The following is a 14339-nucleotide window of genomic DNA, read 5'->3' on the forward strand; positions in this document are numbered from 1 at the left end:
CCTCTTTAGGTAGACCTGTATTACTGTGAACTTCCCTAACAGAACTTCTCTAGCTGTGTCCCATAGGTTTTGGTTTGTTGTGTGAACCCAACCTATTAATTTGTTTCCAGGTACCTTTTTTATTTCTTCCTTGATTTCATTGTTAACTCATTCATTATTTAATAACATATTATTCAATCTCCATGTATTTGAATACTTTTGAGTTTTTTGCTTGAGGTTGGTTTCTACTTTTCAAGCCATTATGATCCCAGAAAAATGCTTGATATGATTTCAGTTTTCTTGAATTTGTTCAAGATTTTTTTGTGTCCTACTAAGTGGTGTATCTTTGAAAATGATCTGTGCACATTTCTAAAGAATGTATATTTTGCTCCTTTGAGGTAAAATGCTCTGCAAATATCAGTTAAGTCCATTTTATCTAGAGTGTCACATTCAATGCCGCAATGTCTTTGTTAATTTTTTGTTCGGACAATCTATCCATTGTTGACAGTAGAGTGCTAAAATCCCCTGTGATGACTACTGCTATGGCTCTCCTTCTTAAAGTCCTCCAAGATTTTCCTTATATATTTAAGTGTTTCTATGTTGGGTGTGTGTATGTTTACAAGGGTTATATTCTTTTGTTGGACAACTCCCTTAAGTATTACGTGATGACCTTCTTTGTCTCTTGAAATGGCCTTTGTTTTGAAATCAATTTTCTCTCCTATAAGTATTGCTACCCTGGCCTTTTTTTTTTTTTAATGTCCATTTGCTTGGAATATTTTTTTCATTCCTTCACTTCCAGCCTGTGTAGATCTTTTGTTCTGAGGTGGGACTCTTGTAGGCAGCTGAATGAGGGTTGTGTTTTCTTCCCCATTCAGCTACCCTGTGTCTTTTGATTGGAGCAATTAATCAATTTACATTTAAGATTATTATTGATAGGTGTTTATTCATTGCCATTTTTTCCTTTGTGCCTCTCTCTCTCTCGCTCTCTCTCTCTTCATCTCCTTAAAGCAGCCCCTTTACCATCTCTCACATCACTAGTCTGGTGGAGATGTACCCTTTTAGCCTTTTTTTTCCTGGGAAACTCCTTATTTTACCTTTCATGTTAAATAAGAGAGCCTTGCTGGGGAGAGCAGTCTCAGTTGCAGGTCTTTGTTTTTCATTACTTAGAATATATCATGCCATTCCTTCTGGCTTGTATTGTTTCTGCTGAAAAATCAGCCCATAGCCTTATTGGAGCTCCCGTGTATGTCACTAGCTGTTTCTCCCTTGCTGCCTATAAGATTTTCTCTTTGTCTCTAAATTTTGCCATTTTAATTATGATATATCTTGGAGTGGGCCTCATTGGGTTCATCTTGATTGGGACCTTCTGTACTTTCTGAACTTTCATGACTTTATCCCTCACTAAGACAGGGAACTTTTGTTTCATTATTTTTTCAAACATGTTTTTTATCCCTTGCTTCTTTTCTTCTCCTTCTGGTATCCTTATGATGCAAACATTGTTACACTTCATGTTGTCCTGCAGCTCCCTTAAATTATTCATTCTTTTTGAAGTGTTTTTTTTTTCATTTTGTTGCTTTGATTGGGTGTTTTTTTCCTGCCATGTCCTCTAATTTGTTGATTTGATCTTCTGCTTCATCTAGCCTGCTTGTAATTCCTTCTAGTGTGTTCTTCATTTCATATATTCTTCATTTCCTCCTTGTTCTTCTTCATAGTTTCTCTGTCCTTTTTCTTTTTTTTTAAATTCATTTATTCGAATACATTTGTCTCCGCCTTCCCCCCACCATTTTCCCCTGCCCCCCTCCCCCCTCTCCCTCCCTCAATCTTTCTCCACTTTGGCTCTGTCTGTGAGTCCTTGCTATATGTTCCTGGCAAGGCTGTGGAGAAAAGGGAACCCTAGTACACTGTTGGTGGGAACGCAGACTGGTGCAGCCATTGTGGAAAGCAGTGTGGAATTTCCTCAAAAAGCTGAAAATGGAACTGCCTTTTGATCTAGTGATTCCCCTGCTGGGACTATACCCTAACAATCCCAAAACACCAATTCAAAAGAACCTATGCACCCCAATGTTCATAGCAGCACAATTTACAATAGCCAAGTGTTAGAAGCAACCTAAATGCCCATCAGTAGATGATTGGATCAAAAAATTATGGTACATTTTCAAATGGAATACTACGCGGCAGAAAGAAAAAGAGAACTACTACACTCCACAACAGCATGGATGGAACCAGAGAGCATTATGCTAAGCAAAATAAGCCAGGGGGCGAAAGACAAATACCATATGATCTCACCTATAAGCAGAACCTAACCAACAAACAAAGATGTAAGAAAAATAAGACCAGCAACACTGAAAGAAAAAAGAAATCTCTGTCCTTTTTCATGCTGATATAGTTCCCACTAAGTTCCTGGTAACTCCCATAAAGTTTCTTGTAGTTCTCATCGAGTTCCTTGAGCATCCTTATAACCATTACTTTTAATTCTATGTCTGATAATTTGCTGGCCTCAATTTCTTTTAGCACTTTTTCTGTGGATTTCTCCTTTCTTTTTACTTGGGGATTGTTTCTTTTTCTTCCCATTTTAGGTGACTCTTTTTTTATGTGTCTCCATATTACATTGTCCTGCTTTGACTCCCTGTCTTCATATTTACCTTCTTCAATTTCTTTCTTCAGAGTCTTATAATCTTCCTAGTACAGGTCTTTTTCTTCCTTGGTTAAATTTATTCCTAGGCATTTTATTGTGAGGCAATTATAAATATATTTTTCTTAGAATTTCTTCTTCTGATAATTTAATATTGGTGAATAAAAATGCAACCAACTTCTGAATTTAATTTTGTATCCTGCTACTACTGAATTCATGGATCAGTTCTAGCATTTTTGGTGGAATCTTTATGGCTGTCTATATACCATATCATTGTCATTGCCAAATAATAACAGTTTTACTTCTTCCTTTTTAATTTGGATGCCTTGTATTATTTTTTGTTATCTGATTTTTGTGGTTAGGACATCCAATACCATGTTGAATAAAAATGTTGACAGTGGACAACCTAGTCTTGTTCCTAATCTTAAGGAAAACAAAATGCTTTTAGATTTTCTCCATTGAGTATGCTATTATCTGTGGGTTTGTTGTATATGGCCTTTATTATGTTGATGTATGTTTACTTTATTCCCACTTTATCATAAATGGATGCTGGATTTTGCCAAATGTTGTTTCTGCATCTATTTGTATGATCATATGAATTTTATTTATTTTTTATTTTTTGTTTATATGGTGTATCACCTTAATTGATTTGCAGATATTGAACCAACCTTGCATCCCAGGCTCACTTGATCATGGTATATGATCTTTTTAATATACTGATGAATTCCACTTGCTAATATTTTGTTGAAGATTTTTTGTGTCTATGTTAATCAGGGATATTGGCTTATAATTTTCTTTCTTTGTAGTGTCTTTTTCTGGTTTTAAAGTCAGAGTAATGCTGGGCTTGTCCAATGTGCTTGGCAGCCTTCCCTTCTCTCAAATTTTTTGGAATACTTTGATAAGGATAGGTGTTAATTCTTCTTTGAATGTGTGTCAGTACTAACCTATGAAGCCATTCAGTCCAGGACTTTTGTTTGTTGGGAATTTTTGATTACTAATTCAATTTTGTTCATAGTAATCAGTCTCTTCAAATTTTATGTTTCTTCTTAATTCAGTCTTAAATGATAGTATGTTTCAAGGAATTTATCCATTTTTTCAGGTTGTCCAATTTGTTGGCATATAGTTTTTTGAAGTATTTGCTTATAATCTTTTGTGTTTCTATGATTTCAGTTGTCACTTCTCTTTCTTTCTGATTTATTCATTTGGGTCCTCTCTCTTTTTTCCTTGATGAATCTGGTTAAAGGCTTTCTGATTTTGCTTATCTTTTCAAAGAACCAGTTCTTGGCTTAATTGATATCCTGTATTGTTCTTTTGAGACTCCATTTTGTTTACTTCCATTCTGATCTTTATTATTTCCTTTCTTCTACTATTTTGTGTATTTGTTTGTTGTTCATTTTCTTGTTCCTTGAGATGTAAGATTAGTTTGTTTAGTTGAGGTTTTCTAAAAATTTCTTATAGCAAATATTGCTATGAATTTATCTCTAAAAATTGTTTTGTTGTGTTTCATAGATTTTGAGTTGTTATGTTTTCTTTTTTATTTTTCTCAGGTGTCTTTTGATTTCTTCTGTGATTGTATTATAACCCATCCATTGTTTAGTAACATGTTATTTAGCCCCCATGTGCTTGTGTGGTTTTCAATTTTCTTGTAATTGATTTGTAATTTCATGCCATTGTGGACAGAGAAGATGTTTGATATGATTTCAGTCTTTTTTAATTTATTGAGATTTGTTTTATAGTCTAACATGTGGTCCACTCTGGAAAATGTCCCATGTGCACTTGAAAAGAATGTGTATTTTTCTGCTTTGAGGTAAAATGTTTAAAAATATCAACTAAATATACCTGATCTAATGTGTCATTTAAGGCCAGTTTTCTTGTTGACATTTTTTGTCTGGAAAATCTATTAATCAATGGGGTATTAGAGTCTCCTACTATTACTGCATTACTGTCAATCTCTACCTTAATGTCCATCAATATTTGCTTTATATATTTTAATGCTACTATACTGGGTGTATAAATGTTTACAAGGGTTATATCCTCTTGTTGGATTGATCCACTTATTATTACGTAATGTCTTTTTGTCTCTTATTATAGTCTTTGTTTTATAACTTTTTTCATTTCCATTTTTATGAAACATCTTTTTTCATCCGTATCTTTCCAGTCTTTGTATGTCTTTCAATCTGAAGTGGGTATCAAAGACAGCATACATATGATGGGTTTTGTTTTCTTATTTAGTAAGCCACTATATGTCTTTTGATTGACAAATTAATCAATTTACTTTTAAAGTGATAATTGATATATATGTAGGTATTGACATTTTCTTTATATTTATGTTCTCCCCCCATCTTCTTTTTAAAGAAGTTTCTTTTACATTTCTTGTAAATTGCTTTGGTAACAATGAACTCCTTTAGCTTCAAGAGAAACACTTTATTAACCATTCTCTTGCTCCTGGAGGCATCTGTATGCTAGAATTTTCTTTGATATACAATTACTGAAGCCTCCTATAGAAAGACAGGACTTCTGAGTACTCAAGTAGTAGGCAGAAAATTTTGCTGTTTGTGGGAAATTTGGCCCAAATCAGTTGATGATAAACATGCACACAGTGTTTTCACAACTTACCTATTTGTCCATTACTATTTCTGTGAGGATTTTCTGTAGACCAGCAGTATTAAATGAAGATGAAGACAGAGCTTATAGTATTACTTGCAAGTGGAGTCAAATGAATAGTATGATTTTTTCCCTAATTAAAGTTGAATCTCCCAACATAATTTTTTCTTTGTCTTGTTATTTTCCTTTGATGATTTGGTTTTATTTTTCAGATCATACTTAGACATGTCCAAAGTGATTATCTTCAGCTACCTCTTCTGGTTTGTCCTCACAATCATCTTCATTACCGGGACAACAAGGATCAGCATCTTTTGCATGGGTTACTTGGTGGCCTGCTTTTATTTCCTGCTCTTTGGGGGTGACTTGCTATTGAAACCTATCAAGAGCATCCTGCGTTACTGGGACTGGCTAATTGCATACAACGTTTTTGTAATTACAATGAAAAACATACTGTCAGTAAGTGGTTCTCATTGTGTAACACATTTGTGGTTTCAGTGTAAGATTAAAAAATCTATTCAGTTATTATTAAAAACCCATTGTCTATCATACTGCTCTCTTAAAAACCCTAATTGAGATGCTGCAAATTCAGAATTCAAGTAACCATTTATTACTCCTTGTTTTGCCATATTAAGCAAAATCTTTTTGATTATTTCCACTATCTTGAGGTCACATGATGAGAGGATATATATTCATTGAAATAAACTCTAAAACATATTTTATTAATTAAAATCCCATCTCTTCTGAGGAATAATTTATCATCACTCTTATGATACTACAAAATGGCTCTTTAAAGTCATATCATGTTGGCTAAAAGAACTCTCTTATCTAGAAAAAGTTATAAAAGTATTAAATAAAATGAGCATAGTTCTCTGTAACACTGTGTGGGGTGGGGAATGAGATGAAATAAGATATTGAAAGCATGAATGTTTTATGCATGCATGAGATGTGGGTAGATACACGGGCAATCACAAGTTCATGTCTGCCTCCGAGCATAGGCATTGTGATCAGGGCCCATCTAAAAAAACAGAGTTGAGGCACAACCCACCTCTTTCTTCTACAAAGTTTGTTCTGATTTTTAAAATTCCATGTTCCGGAGCATAGCTTTTCCCTTACGCAGTCTTGAAGACCTGTTAGATAACTCAAACTGCCCCCTTGTAATCTCAGAGTCACATAAAACATTTTGGGCCACAAGGGCACCAGTTATTTGTTGTTTGGGGATATTTAACAATAATCTTTCATGAACTGAAGGAGTTAATGCATCTCAAGTTGGCCCTAACTTAAAGTTAATCCCCATGCCTGCTACTCTCAGACTATACCTGATCATGCATTAGAAGAACAGTGATGTAATGACTTCCTGCTTCTCTCCTTCCAAACTACTTAAAGATGAGCTCACCAGGCAGGCAATTTAACTGTAAAAGCATTTGATTTGGTGGAGGGAAGCAAATCCATTGCTGTGTTTAGAGGTCTTGGAAAGTCAAGTCTGTGTTACTATGAATGTGTATTTGAATAATTTATTTTGTCTACAGTCCATTAAAATGTTAATTTCTAGTTGATACTAAAAGTGACTTTTATTTGTCAATTTTACCTCACCAGTATTTTACATTTGGGGTAGTATTGGGAGTTATTGGAGAGTATATGAGATTCCTATCATTTCATTCTAAACCAGTATGATAGTTAAGGATCCATTACTAGAAGCTGATCCCTACAACCATTCCTGGAAAATATGTGTTTACAAAATCCATGCATTCATTTATTCTGTAAACCTATACTGCACATTTTTTGCTAGGCACTGTTTTATATCTTGAAGAGCCATAAATAAATAGTACTTAAATTTTACCCCAAATAAACTCACATTTTTTAAAAAGGAAGATCAACCTACTTATAATTATAATATGATCTTTTGAGGCTAATTATCACAACAATTCAGAAAAATAAAACAAAAAAGAGTACCTAATATATTGCTTAAATAGGTTGGGAACAGACTTCTTGGCAGTGATGCTGTTTAAACCCATCAGAGACTTAAAAGACAGATTGAAGTGTGTCCAGGGAGAAAAAATGGGGAGAATGATACCAACATAGGAAAGCTGAACAAAAGCATGGCTATGTAGGACTAAAATATGAATTCAGAAAGCATGTTCTATTGGATACTAATGCTGGGTAACTGCTGATTTGGGAGCAAATCCTAATTATATCCTCCAATTTCACATGTCCTGAGGAAATATACATAATTCAGACATTACCCTTACATGTTGGCTTGCAATGATTAATGTTTATTTAAACTTTCCCCCCACCCCCCCAGGATATGAATTTAACATATGATAAGAAAGCATTGTTATAAGACAACCACATGCAAATCAACCAAAAAGATTTCTTTATCCAGAGAATTGGCCATTAAAGCCTCAAAACACATACTCTGCTTGTATTCTAAGAACTATATATCATGCAGCTTATGTTTGTGATGATGTCCGGGCAAGTAGCATAAGTTTAATATGTGTCATTTGCTGGAAAATAACTGTACCAAAGTCAAAGTCCTGGGGTCCAAGCACTTACCCATTTGCTATCACAAATGGGTAAGGAAATCTAATCCAAGATTTCCTCTTTGAAAAGAGAGGTGCTTCCAAGTGCAGAAAACATCACACTAAAAATTCTTCCTTTACTCATTGGGCTTAATTTTCTCTAGGAAATGATAGTGTTCCTGAAGCACTACTCCATGGGGATTGTAATTTTAGGTATGGTCAGCACTTCCCATAATCACTGGCACTGAGACTTGTGTGAAATCTTGCACATTTGGGACTGTGAGACATCAAGCTTTTTTTCTGGGTGCAGAGTTTCAGAATTTGCCTTTCCCATTTGTTTTTCAGATAGGAGCATGTGGATACATTGAAAAATTGGTTAAAAATAGTTGCTGGTTGATCCAGGCTTTCAGCCTAGCCTGCACAGTCAAAGGCTATAAAATGCGTAAGTATGAAAAGCATATTTGGGAATGGAAGAACAAAGAAGGAAGGACCGCTATATTGTTCTACTTGAAAAGTTGGGCCAAAACATGTAAAGAAAAGAGATAAAAGTGGAGTTCAGTTTGACCTACATGGAGGCTATAGAATTGCCTTGCATTTTGAATCTATTATCCATAATGGGGAGTGCTCCTACTCTAGACATCTTGGATTGTCATGCACAAGCATCCCAAATCCTGCTGGTCTGGATTTGGGTGTGGCCTGTGGTAACTTCCAGAACCTTTTTGCATTATGGTTAGGAAGGTTTAGAGAAGCCCGCTCAAACCTGTGGTTGTTGCAGTTAGAGTCTTTAGTCATCAGCGTTAATCTGACTACCAGGCTCTTCCCTCCTTAGGAAGCTCAGAGAACTTCAAACTCAGGAAACAAATGGGAAGAGCTGCAGAATTTCTGGAGTTATACTCTCACCAGGCCAGAAACAGAATCCCATTTCCATTTTTCTTCCTCTTGCACCAGAGCCCACAACAACACACACGTGGTCCTCCATTGGTGCCCAGAATGGAGACAATTTAAACATCATGCTCCCCTTCTATGGCTGATAATCTAGGCTATACTTTCCTAAAGACTAAGAGTCACTGGAGATTTGTTTTGATTTAGGATCAGTCATGTTATTGAGACTCCTTCTTCTAATAGACCTTACTGTGTTGCCTACCACTGGGTAGAGCCCATTCCAGAGCATTGCCTCTGACATTAAGACATGCAGACATTATTTTTTATGGTCTTTGTTGGGAGTTGGGGTCAGGGGGTCCCTTTCTCCCTAAAAGAGGGATATATTCAGGAGCCCTCCTTGGCAAAGAACCTTTGATCCTCTTCCTTACATTGCCAAGAGTTCACTCTGTGGTCAGCCTTATGGATTAATGTTCATATTGGATTTAAAGTATGTGGCTTTGCCTGTTAATAAATCAACTCATAAGTGAGTTGATGGATCAGAATGTTGCTTTCATGCCTGTGTGATTTCTTAAGACTGATCACACCACAGGTATAAAATGACAATGAAAATGGATATTAATTTTAATTATTTTTTATTTTTTGCCTCAGCTGAGGATGATTCTTCATGTAAACTACCCAGTGGTGAAGCAGGAATTATTTGGGACAGCATATGTTTTGCCTTTCTTCTGCTACAGAGAAGAGTTTTTATGAGTTACTATTTCCTACATGTTGTGGCAGATATAAAAGCTTCACAGATCCTGGCATCAAGGTAGGGCAGATTTCTTATACTCCATTCACTTTGTTTCCAGTTTTTGCCCCTGATCTTGTAAGTTTAGGGGGAAATACCGTGAAGAGGACTAGGTATTAAAAGAAATACCGTTGAGATGAGGGTGTTAACGGCTAGGTATGTGATTTTCTTCCCTGCTGTACCATCTCAGAGACACCAGACAATTAAACAGTGAAATTCGTGAACTTGACAGGTAAGAGTCAGAGCCAGACACCAGTGATCTGAGATTGAAAGTAAAGGGTTGGAGTCAGTGACTGCAAGACATCTGACTTCAGGGGCAGTGATGGAAGACTATAAATAGGAAACTGTGGCATGTGCATGGGTTCTTCATCTAAGATTTGAGAATGTTTGCTTGCTTTTGAGCAGATTTCAATAGTAGAGGATAGGTTGAAAATGCAGGAAGAGAGGAATAAAGGAAAGTGTGGAATCCCTCAGGCTGCAGGTGGGGATGGGACCTGAGCACAGGCAGACCTCAGACAGGAGAACATCACCTCTTCTTTTGTCACTACAGGAAAGGGCAGAATAAATGGCAGAAAGCTGAGCAAATAATTGTGTTTCATGGCTCCTGCTCTTTCTGGGAAGTAGGAAGCTAGGTAATTTATGAGGAGTCAAAAGCCTTTGACAGAATTCAAGATTTGATAAAAGGGTAAGAAGTTAGAAATAGACATTAGAGAGGAGAAGAAGAGTTTCTAGAGAGCGATGCAGTGGATAGTTGGCCAGGCATGCGTTTTCTGTACCTCTGGTAACAGCCTGTCCAAGCACAGGGCTGACACACCATTGGGATTCTATAGACTTGTAATTTGCCAGGCCTGTGACAATGGGACAGAATGGAGGATATTGAGTGATTGATGTGATCTATGGGATCCCTTAAGTTGGCTTGAAATTTGAGGGAAAAAAAGAAGGGAGAGGAGAGATAGAATAGAATCAGAGAGGCAAGAGAATGAAAATCCCATTGATGGGGCTTGCACTCCAACTTTACATGCTCCTGAAGGAATCCTTAACGCCATACCCTTTTCTGCCTATAGAGTAGGAAATCAATCTGAACTCAACTTTCTTGCAAATGTTCCCTAGTGGGACAACTAGAATCAAGTCAGGTGAATAACACCTTGCTGAGGTATAACATTCTGTGGGACAGGTATGAAGAGGGGCACATGGCTTTTATTTTCTTAGAAAACAAAAACCATCTTATTTTCACTAATCTCTCACGGTATGAGTTGCTCCTCCTTCTTGGGCTGTGGTGGGGGCGGGGAGGTTGCGGCATGTTCATTCACTAGGAAGGGGCTTCTAGAAAGAGCCTTCTAATTCCCACTCCCAGCCAGGAAAGTCCAGTCAACAGCCCAACAGGAAATGTTTTCTACCTTTAGTCATCATTTTAGGGTAATGCAAGTAACAACAATAAAGGTGTAATTTGCTCTTTGTTTCCGATTTTCCTTCAGAGGAGCTGAACTTTTCCGGGCCACAATTGTAAAGGCTGTAAAAGCAAGAATTGAGGAAGAGAAAAAGTCAATGGATCAGCTGAAGAGGCAGTAAGGATGCTTTATTTTACTCTCCTCCATTCCTTTCATTATTGATTTGTATGACCCCACTCAGACACTCTCAGCTCTCAAGAAGCCTCAATCCACTGAAAAACCTATTCATGTTAGCTTTCCCAGCTTCCCAGGTATTTACATTTGCATCAGGTATTAACTCTTATGCCTGAAAGGATGAAAATGGAGGTCGTTAAAAACAAAAAAGAAAAAGATGGCTGCACTATAGTAGAAAGGGAGCCAATTTAGGTAGGGAAAATGTCAAGTCTTAGTTCGGCTGTTTACTCTGGAAATTTGAGCAAGTCATTCACACTCTCTGAATTATAATTTTCTGTTTTAAATTAGGGCTCACAATTGTACCTTAGTTTTTATGGAGATTAAACAAGTTAGTAAACGAGACAGCATCTTGCCCAGTGCCAGGTACTTGGAGAAAATGATCATTCTATCTGTGGGTTAAAAAAATAAATGCAGAGTCCTGGCTCTGGAAGGATCTTTAGGGATAACATAATCCAGTCTCTTTGAGTAGAAAGTGATGACCTACCATTTTAGAGAACTTAAAAATCACAACTAACTAGAGGCAGCACTGGAAATATGACAACCCACGTTTCCTTATATTCAGTTCAAGACCTTTTCCAACCCTCATTTCCTTATATTCAGTTCAAGACCTTTTCCACAACATTCTGGAGAAGTCAAGGCTCCCAAGGGATTTGAGAATTCTAATTTTTTTAAAGCACACTGTAAACAATTTTTTAGAGTGAAACTTCCAGCAATGAATGCAACTTCTGAGGATTGGCAGCCCTTAATGTTTAAGAGCTTATGGCCTAGAATTCAAAGTCTAGCCACTTCCCTGAAGAAAAATTTCCTGAGTTTGCTAAAATTTCTTCATTCCATTCTGGCCTTATTTTTATCCATGCAAAAATATTTGCTACTCTAAATTACACTATCCCATGGCATGGTTATTTTCACAAAGATATTACATATATAGTGTAAAAGTGTGTAAATGTTGCTTTTGTTGTTTCTAATTACCTAAATCAAGTCTAGAGAAATAACAAATTTGGTCCCACATTTAGAATGTGTCCCCATAAGTGAAGCCTGTTACTATAACTCACTTCACTGAATTTTTTCATATGTTTAAGTGATAAAAGTTCAGAATAAAAAAAATGAAGACAATGATCATTGCAAAAGACAAACTGAAAATATTGTTTTAGATGCACAAAGTAGAAATTGTGCTTAAATCATTTTAAAAACTTGTGCAAATATCCAGAATTTTAGATAACTAAATTAAATAATGAAATATCTCAGGAAGGCAGATTTGGGAAATAGAGCTCAACATTTCAGGACTAGACTTCCTGAATAAGCAGACAAAATAAAGATACTAAATTAATACTTAAAGATGCAATAATACATTTTTCCAGAACCAAATGATTAGATTTGAAATAGGGAAGAGGCATATCGTCTAACAAAAGACTTATGAACATTTGAGGAGTAACTTGCTATTTTCAAAACAGTTCTCCCATTCATTTATTTCTTTATTTGATGTTCACAATTATGTAAGAAAAACAGATATTATAAAAATGCAAACTCTGGGATAACAAAGGACTTGTATTTCATAATAGGCTTTGTTCAGAATGACTATGGTACAAGATGTAAGTAGTCATAAAATATCACATATCAAACTTTAGCATGATTATTATTGCTCATATTATTAAGACTAGCATCTGTGTAGTGGAAATTAACATGGATATATAAAAAAATAGATGGAGATATCTGTTCCTAATAAGAAGCCATTCACAAGTCCCAAATACTACTTTGTTCATGCTTTTAGCTGCATACATAAAAGTGTAAATCCAAAGTATGACCACATGGTACCTGCAGACGAGTTCTTGACATTGCTGTTGCTCTTGTCTCTTACAGGATGGACCGCATCAAAGCCAGGCAGCAGAAATACAAAAAGGGTAAGGAGAGGATGCTGAGCTTGACCCAGGAGTCAGGGGAAGGCCAAGACATCCAAAAACTCTCTGAAGAGGATGACGAAAGTATGTTAAGACCTTTCCCTCTTATTCAAGTACCTTGATATTGAAAAATAGCATGAAATTGGGTAGGGCTATAAAATAACATTACTTTCATTCTGTCAATATTATCAATGCATTTTTTAACTTAATAAGTTTTATCTTCCCATTGTGAAAGGATATCTTTATTTGTTTCATAACGTACATGTTTAATGAATTCATGACTTTACAAATATGTTCTCTTTGGCTAGACAACTTTAATCAACACATAACCTAGTTTCTGTTTCACAGACATGTTTCTGAAGAAAATGGTATATGTTTGCTTAATTTTTGCTTAATGTTTGTTACTTTAGGGAAGATTTTTCAGATAAGCAATCTACTGTAATCTTTGATTTCTATAAATTTTATATGAAAACTAAGTATGCATGCATATATTTTATGTGGTATGTAAATAATGATAGTTAAAATATCGTTTAATCATTAGCTTCCCAGTGAAACTTAAGATGAGCTATGTATTTACTATATCTACTTATAGATATATCCAATTAAATTTTAAAGTCCTTCTAGGTGTTTGCATGTTTTTCTATTTAAAAGGAATAAAGAATAAATAATGCATGATAGTATTTATTAATCACCAGTAAAGTTATATTTTTTCAACTATGTATTAAAATAATTACAAGAAAAATTTTTGATCATAGGAATATATACATTTTAACAAATTATTTGCCACTAAGTTGTTCTATAAATTTTGGGTGATGCTTTTTTTCTTTTAATTCAATAGAAAATTCAGTGTGAAATGCATTTTTGACAGATAATCCCTTCTTTTTTATATTTCCTTCTATGCCCTGTTATTAAAAAGAAAATGAAAATGTGGCATAATGTTAGTAGAACACAATATTTACCTTGAGAAATCAACTGCTAATACATGTGAACTTTTCAGGTTCAGTATAGTTCATTTTCCTGATCTTTGATGTATTTTTGCAACTTATCTAGATTTTGACAATTGAGTTATTTAAAACGTGGTTTTCAGAATTTGTTTTCTCACTTATAAGAATTAATATTTGGACATATTTTATTTTAGGAGAAGCAGACAAACAGAAAGCCAAGGGCAAAAAAAAGCAGTGGTGGCGGCCTTGGGTTGATCATGCTTCCAGTAGGTTTTCTCGATCCTCTTACAATTTCATCAATTCTAACCCTTATATCCTTGACCAGAATTCAGGCATCCCCGTGACCTATGTATTCCATGCATGGTTTGATCCTTGTGACTTGATAGGGGTCAAAGTATAGGAAAATTGTGATATAAATGGGTCTGTGAGCCTGTATACAGAGTCTTGCAGAGAAATCAGATGGTTACCATGCTGGTTG

At 35.5% G+C, this 14339-nt stretch overlaps 1 protein-coding gene across 1 annotated transcript in view; it reads left to right on the forward strand.

Moving 5' to 3' along the window:
• PIEZO2 (piezo type mechanosensitive ion channel component 2) overlaps positions 1-14339 on the forward strand; it is a 487309-nt gene that overhangs the window by 412655 nt on the left and 60315 nt on the right. Inside the window, exons 28-33 of the mRNA XM_054587349.1 lie at positions 5428-5671; positions 8077-8173; positions 9262-9421; positions 10876-10965; positions 12880-13001; positions 14056-14127. Coding sequence (XP_054443324.1) covers positions 5428-5671; positions 8077-8173; positions 9262-9421; positions 10876-10965; positions 12880-13001; positions 14056-14127 — 785 coding nt within the window. The remainder of the gene's footprint in view (positions 1-5427; positions 5672-8076; positions 8174-9261; positions 9422-10875; positions 10966-12879; positions 13002-14055; positions 14128-14339) is intronic.

The sequence above is a fragment of the Pteronotus mesoamericanus genome, unplaced genomic scaffold, assembly GCF_021234165.1.
Source record: "Pteronotus mesoamericanus isolate MK-2021 breed Mesoamerican mustached bat unplaced genomic scaffold, CSHL_Meso_final scaffold_118, whole genome shotgun sequence".
Lineage (NCBI taxonomy): Eukaryota > Metazoa > Chordata > Mammalia > Chiroptera > Mormoopidae > Pteronotus > Pteronotus mesoamericanus.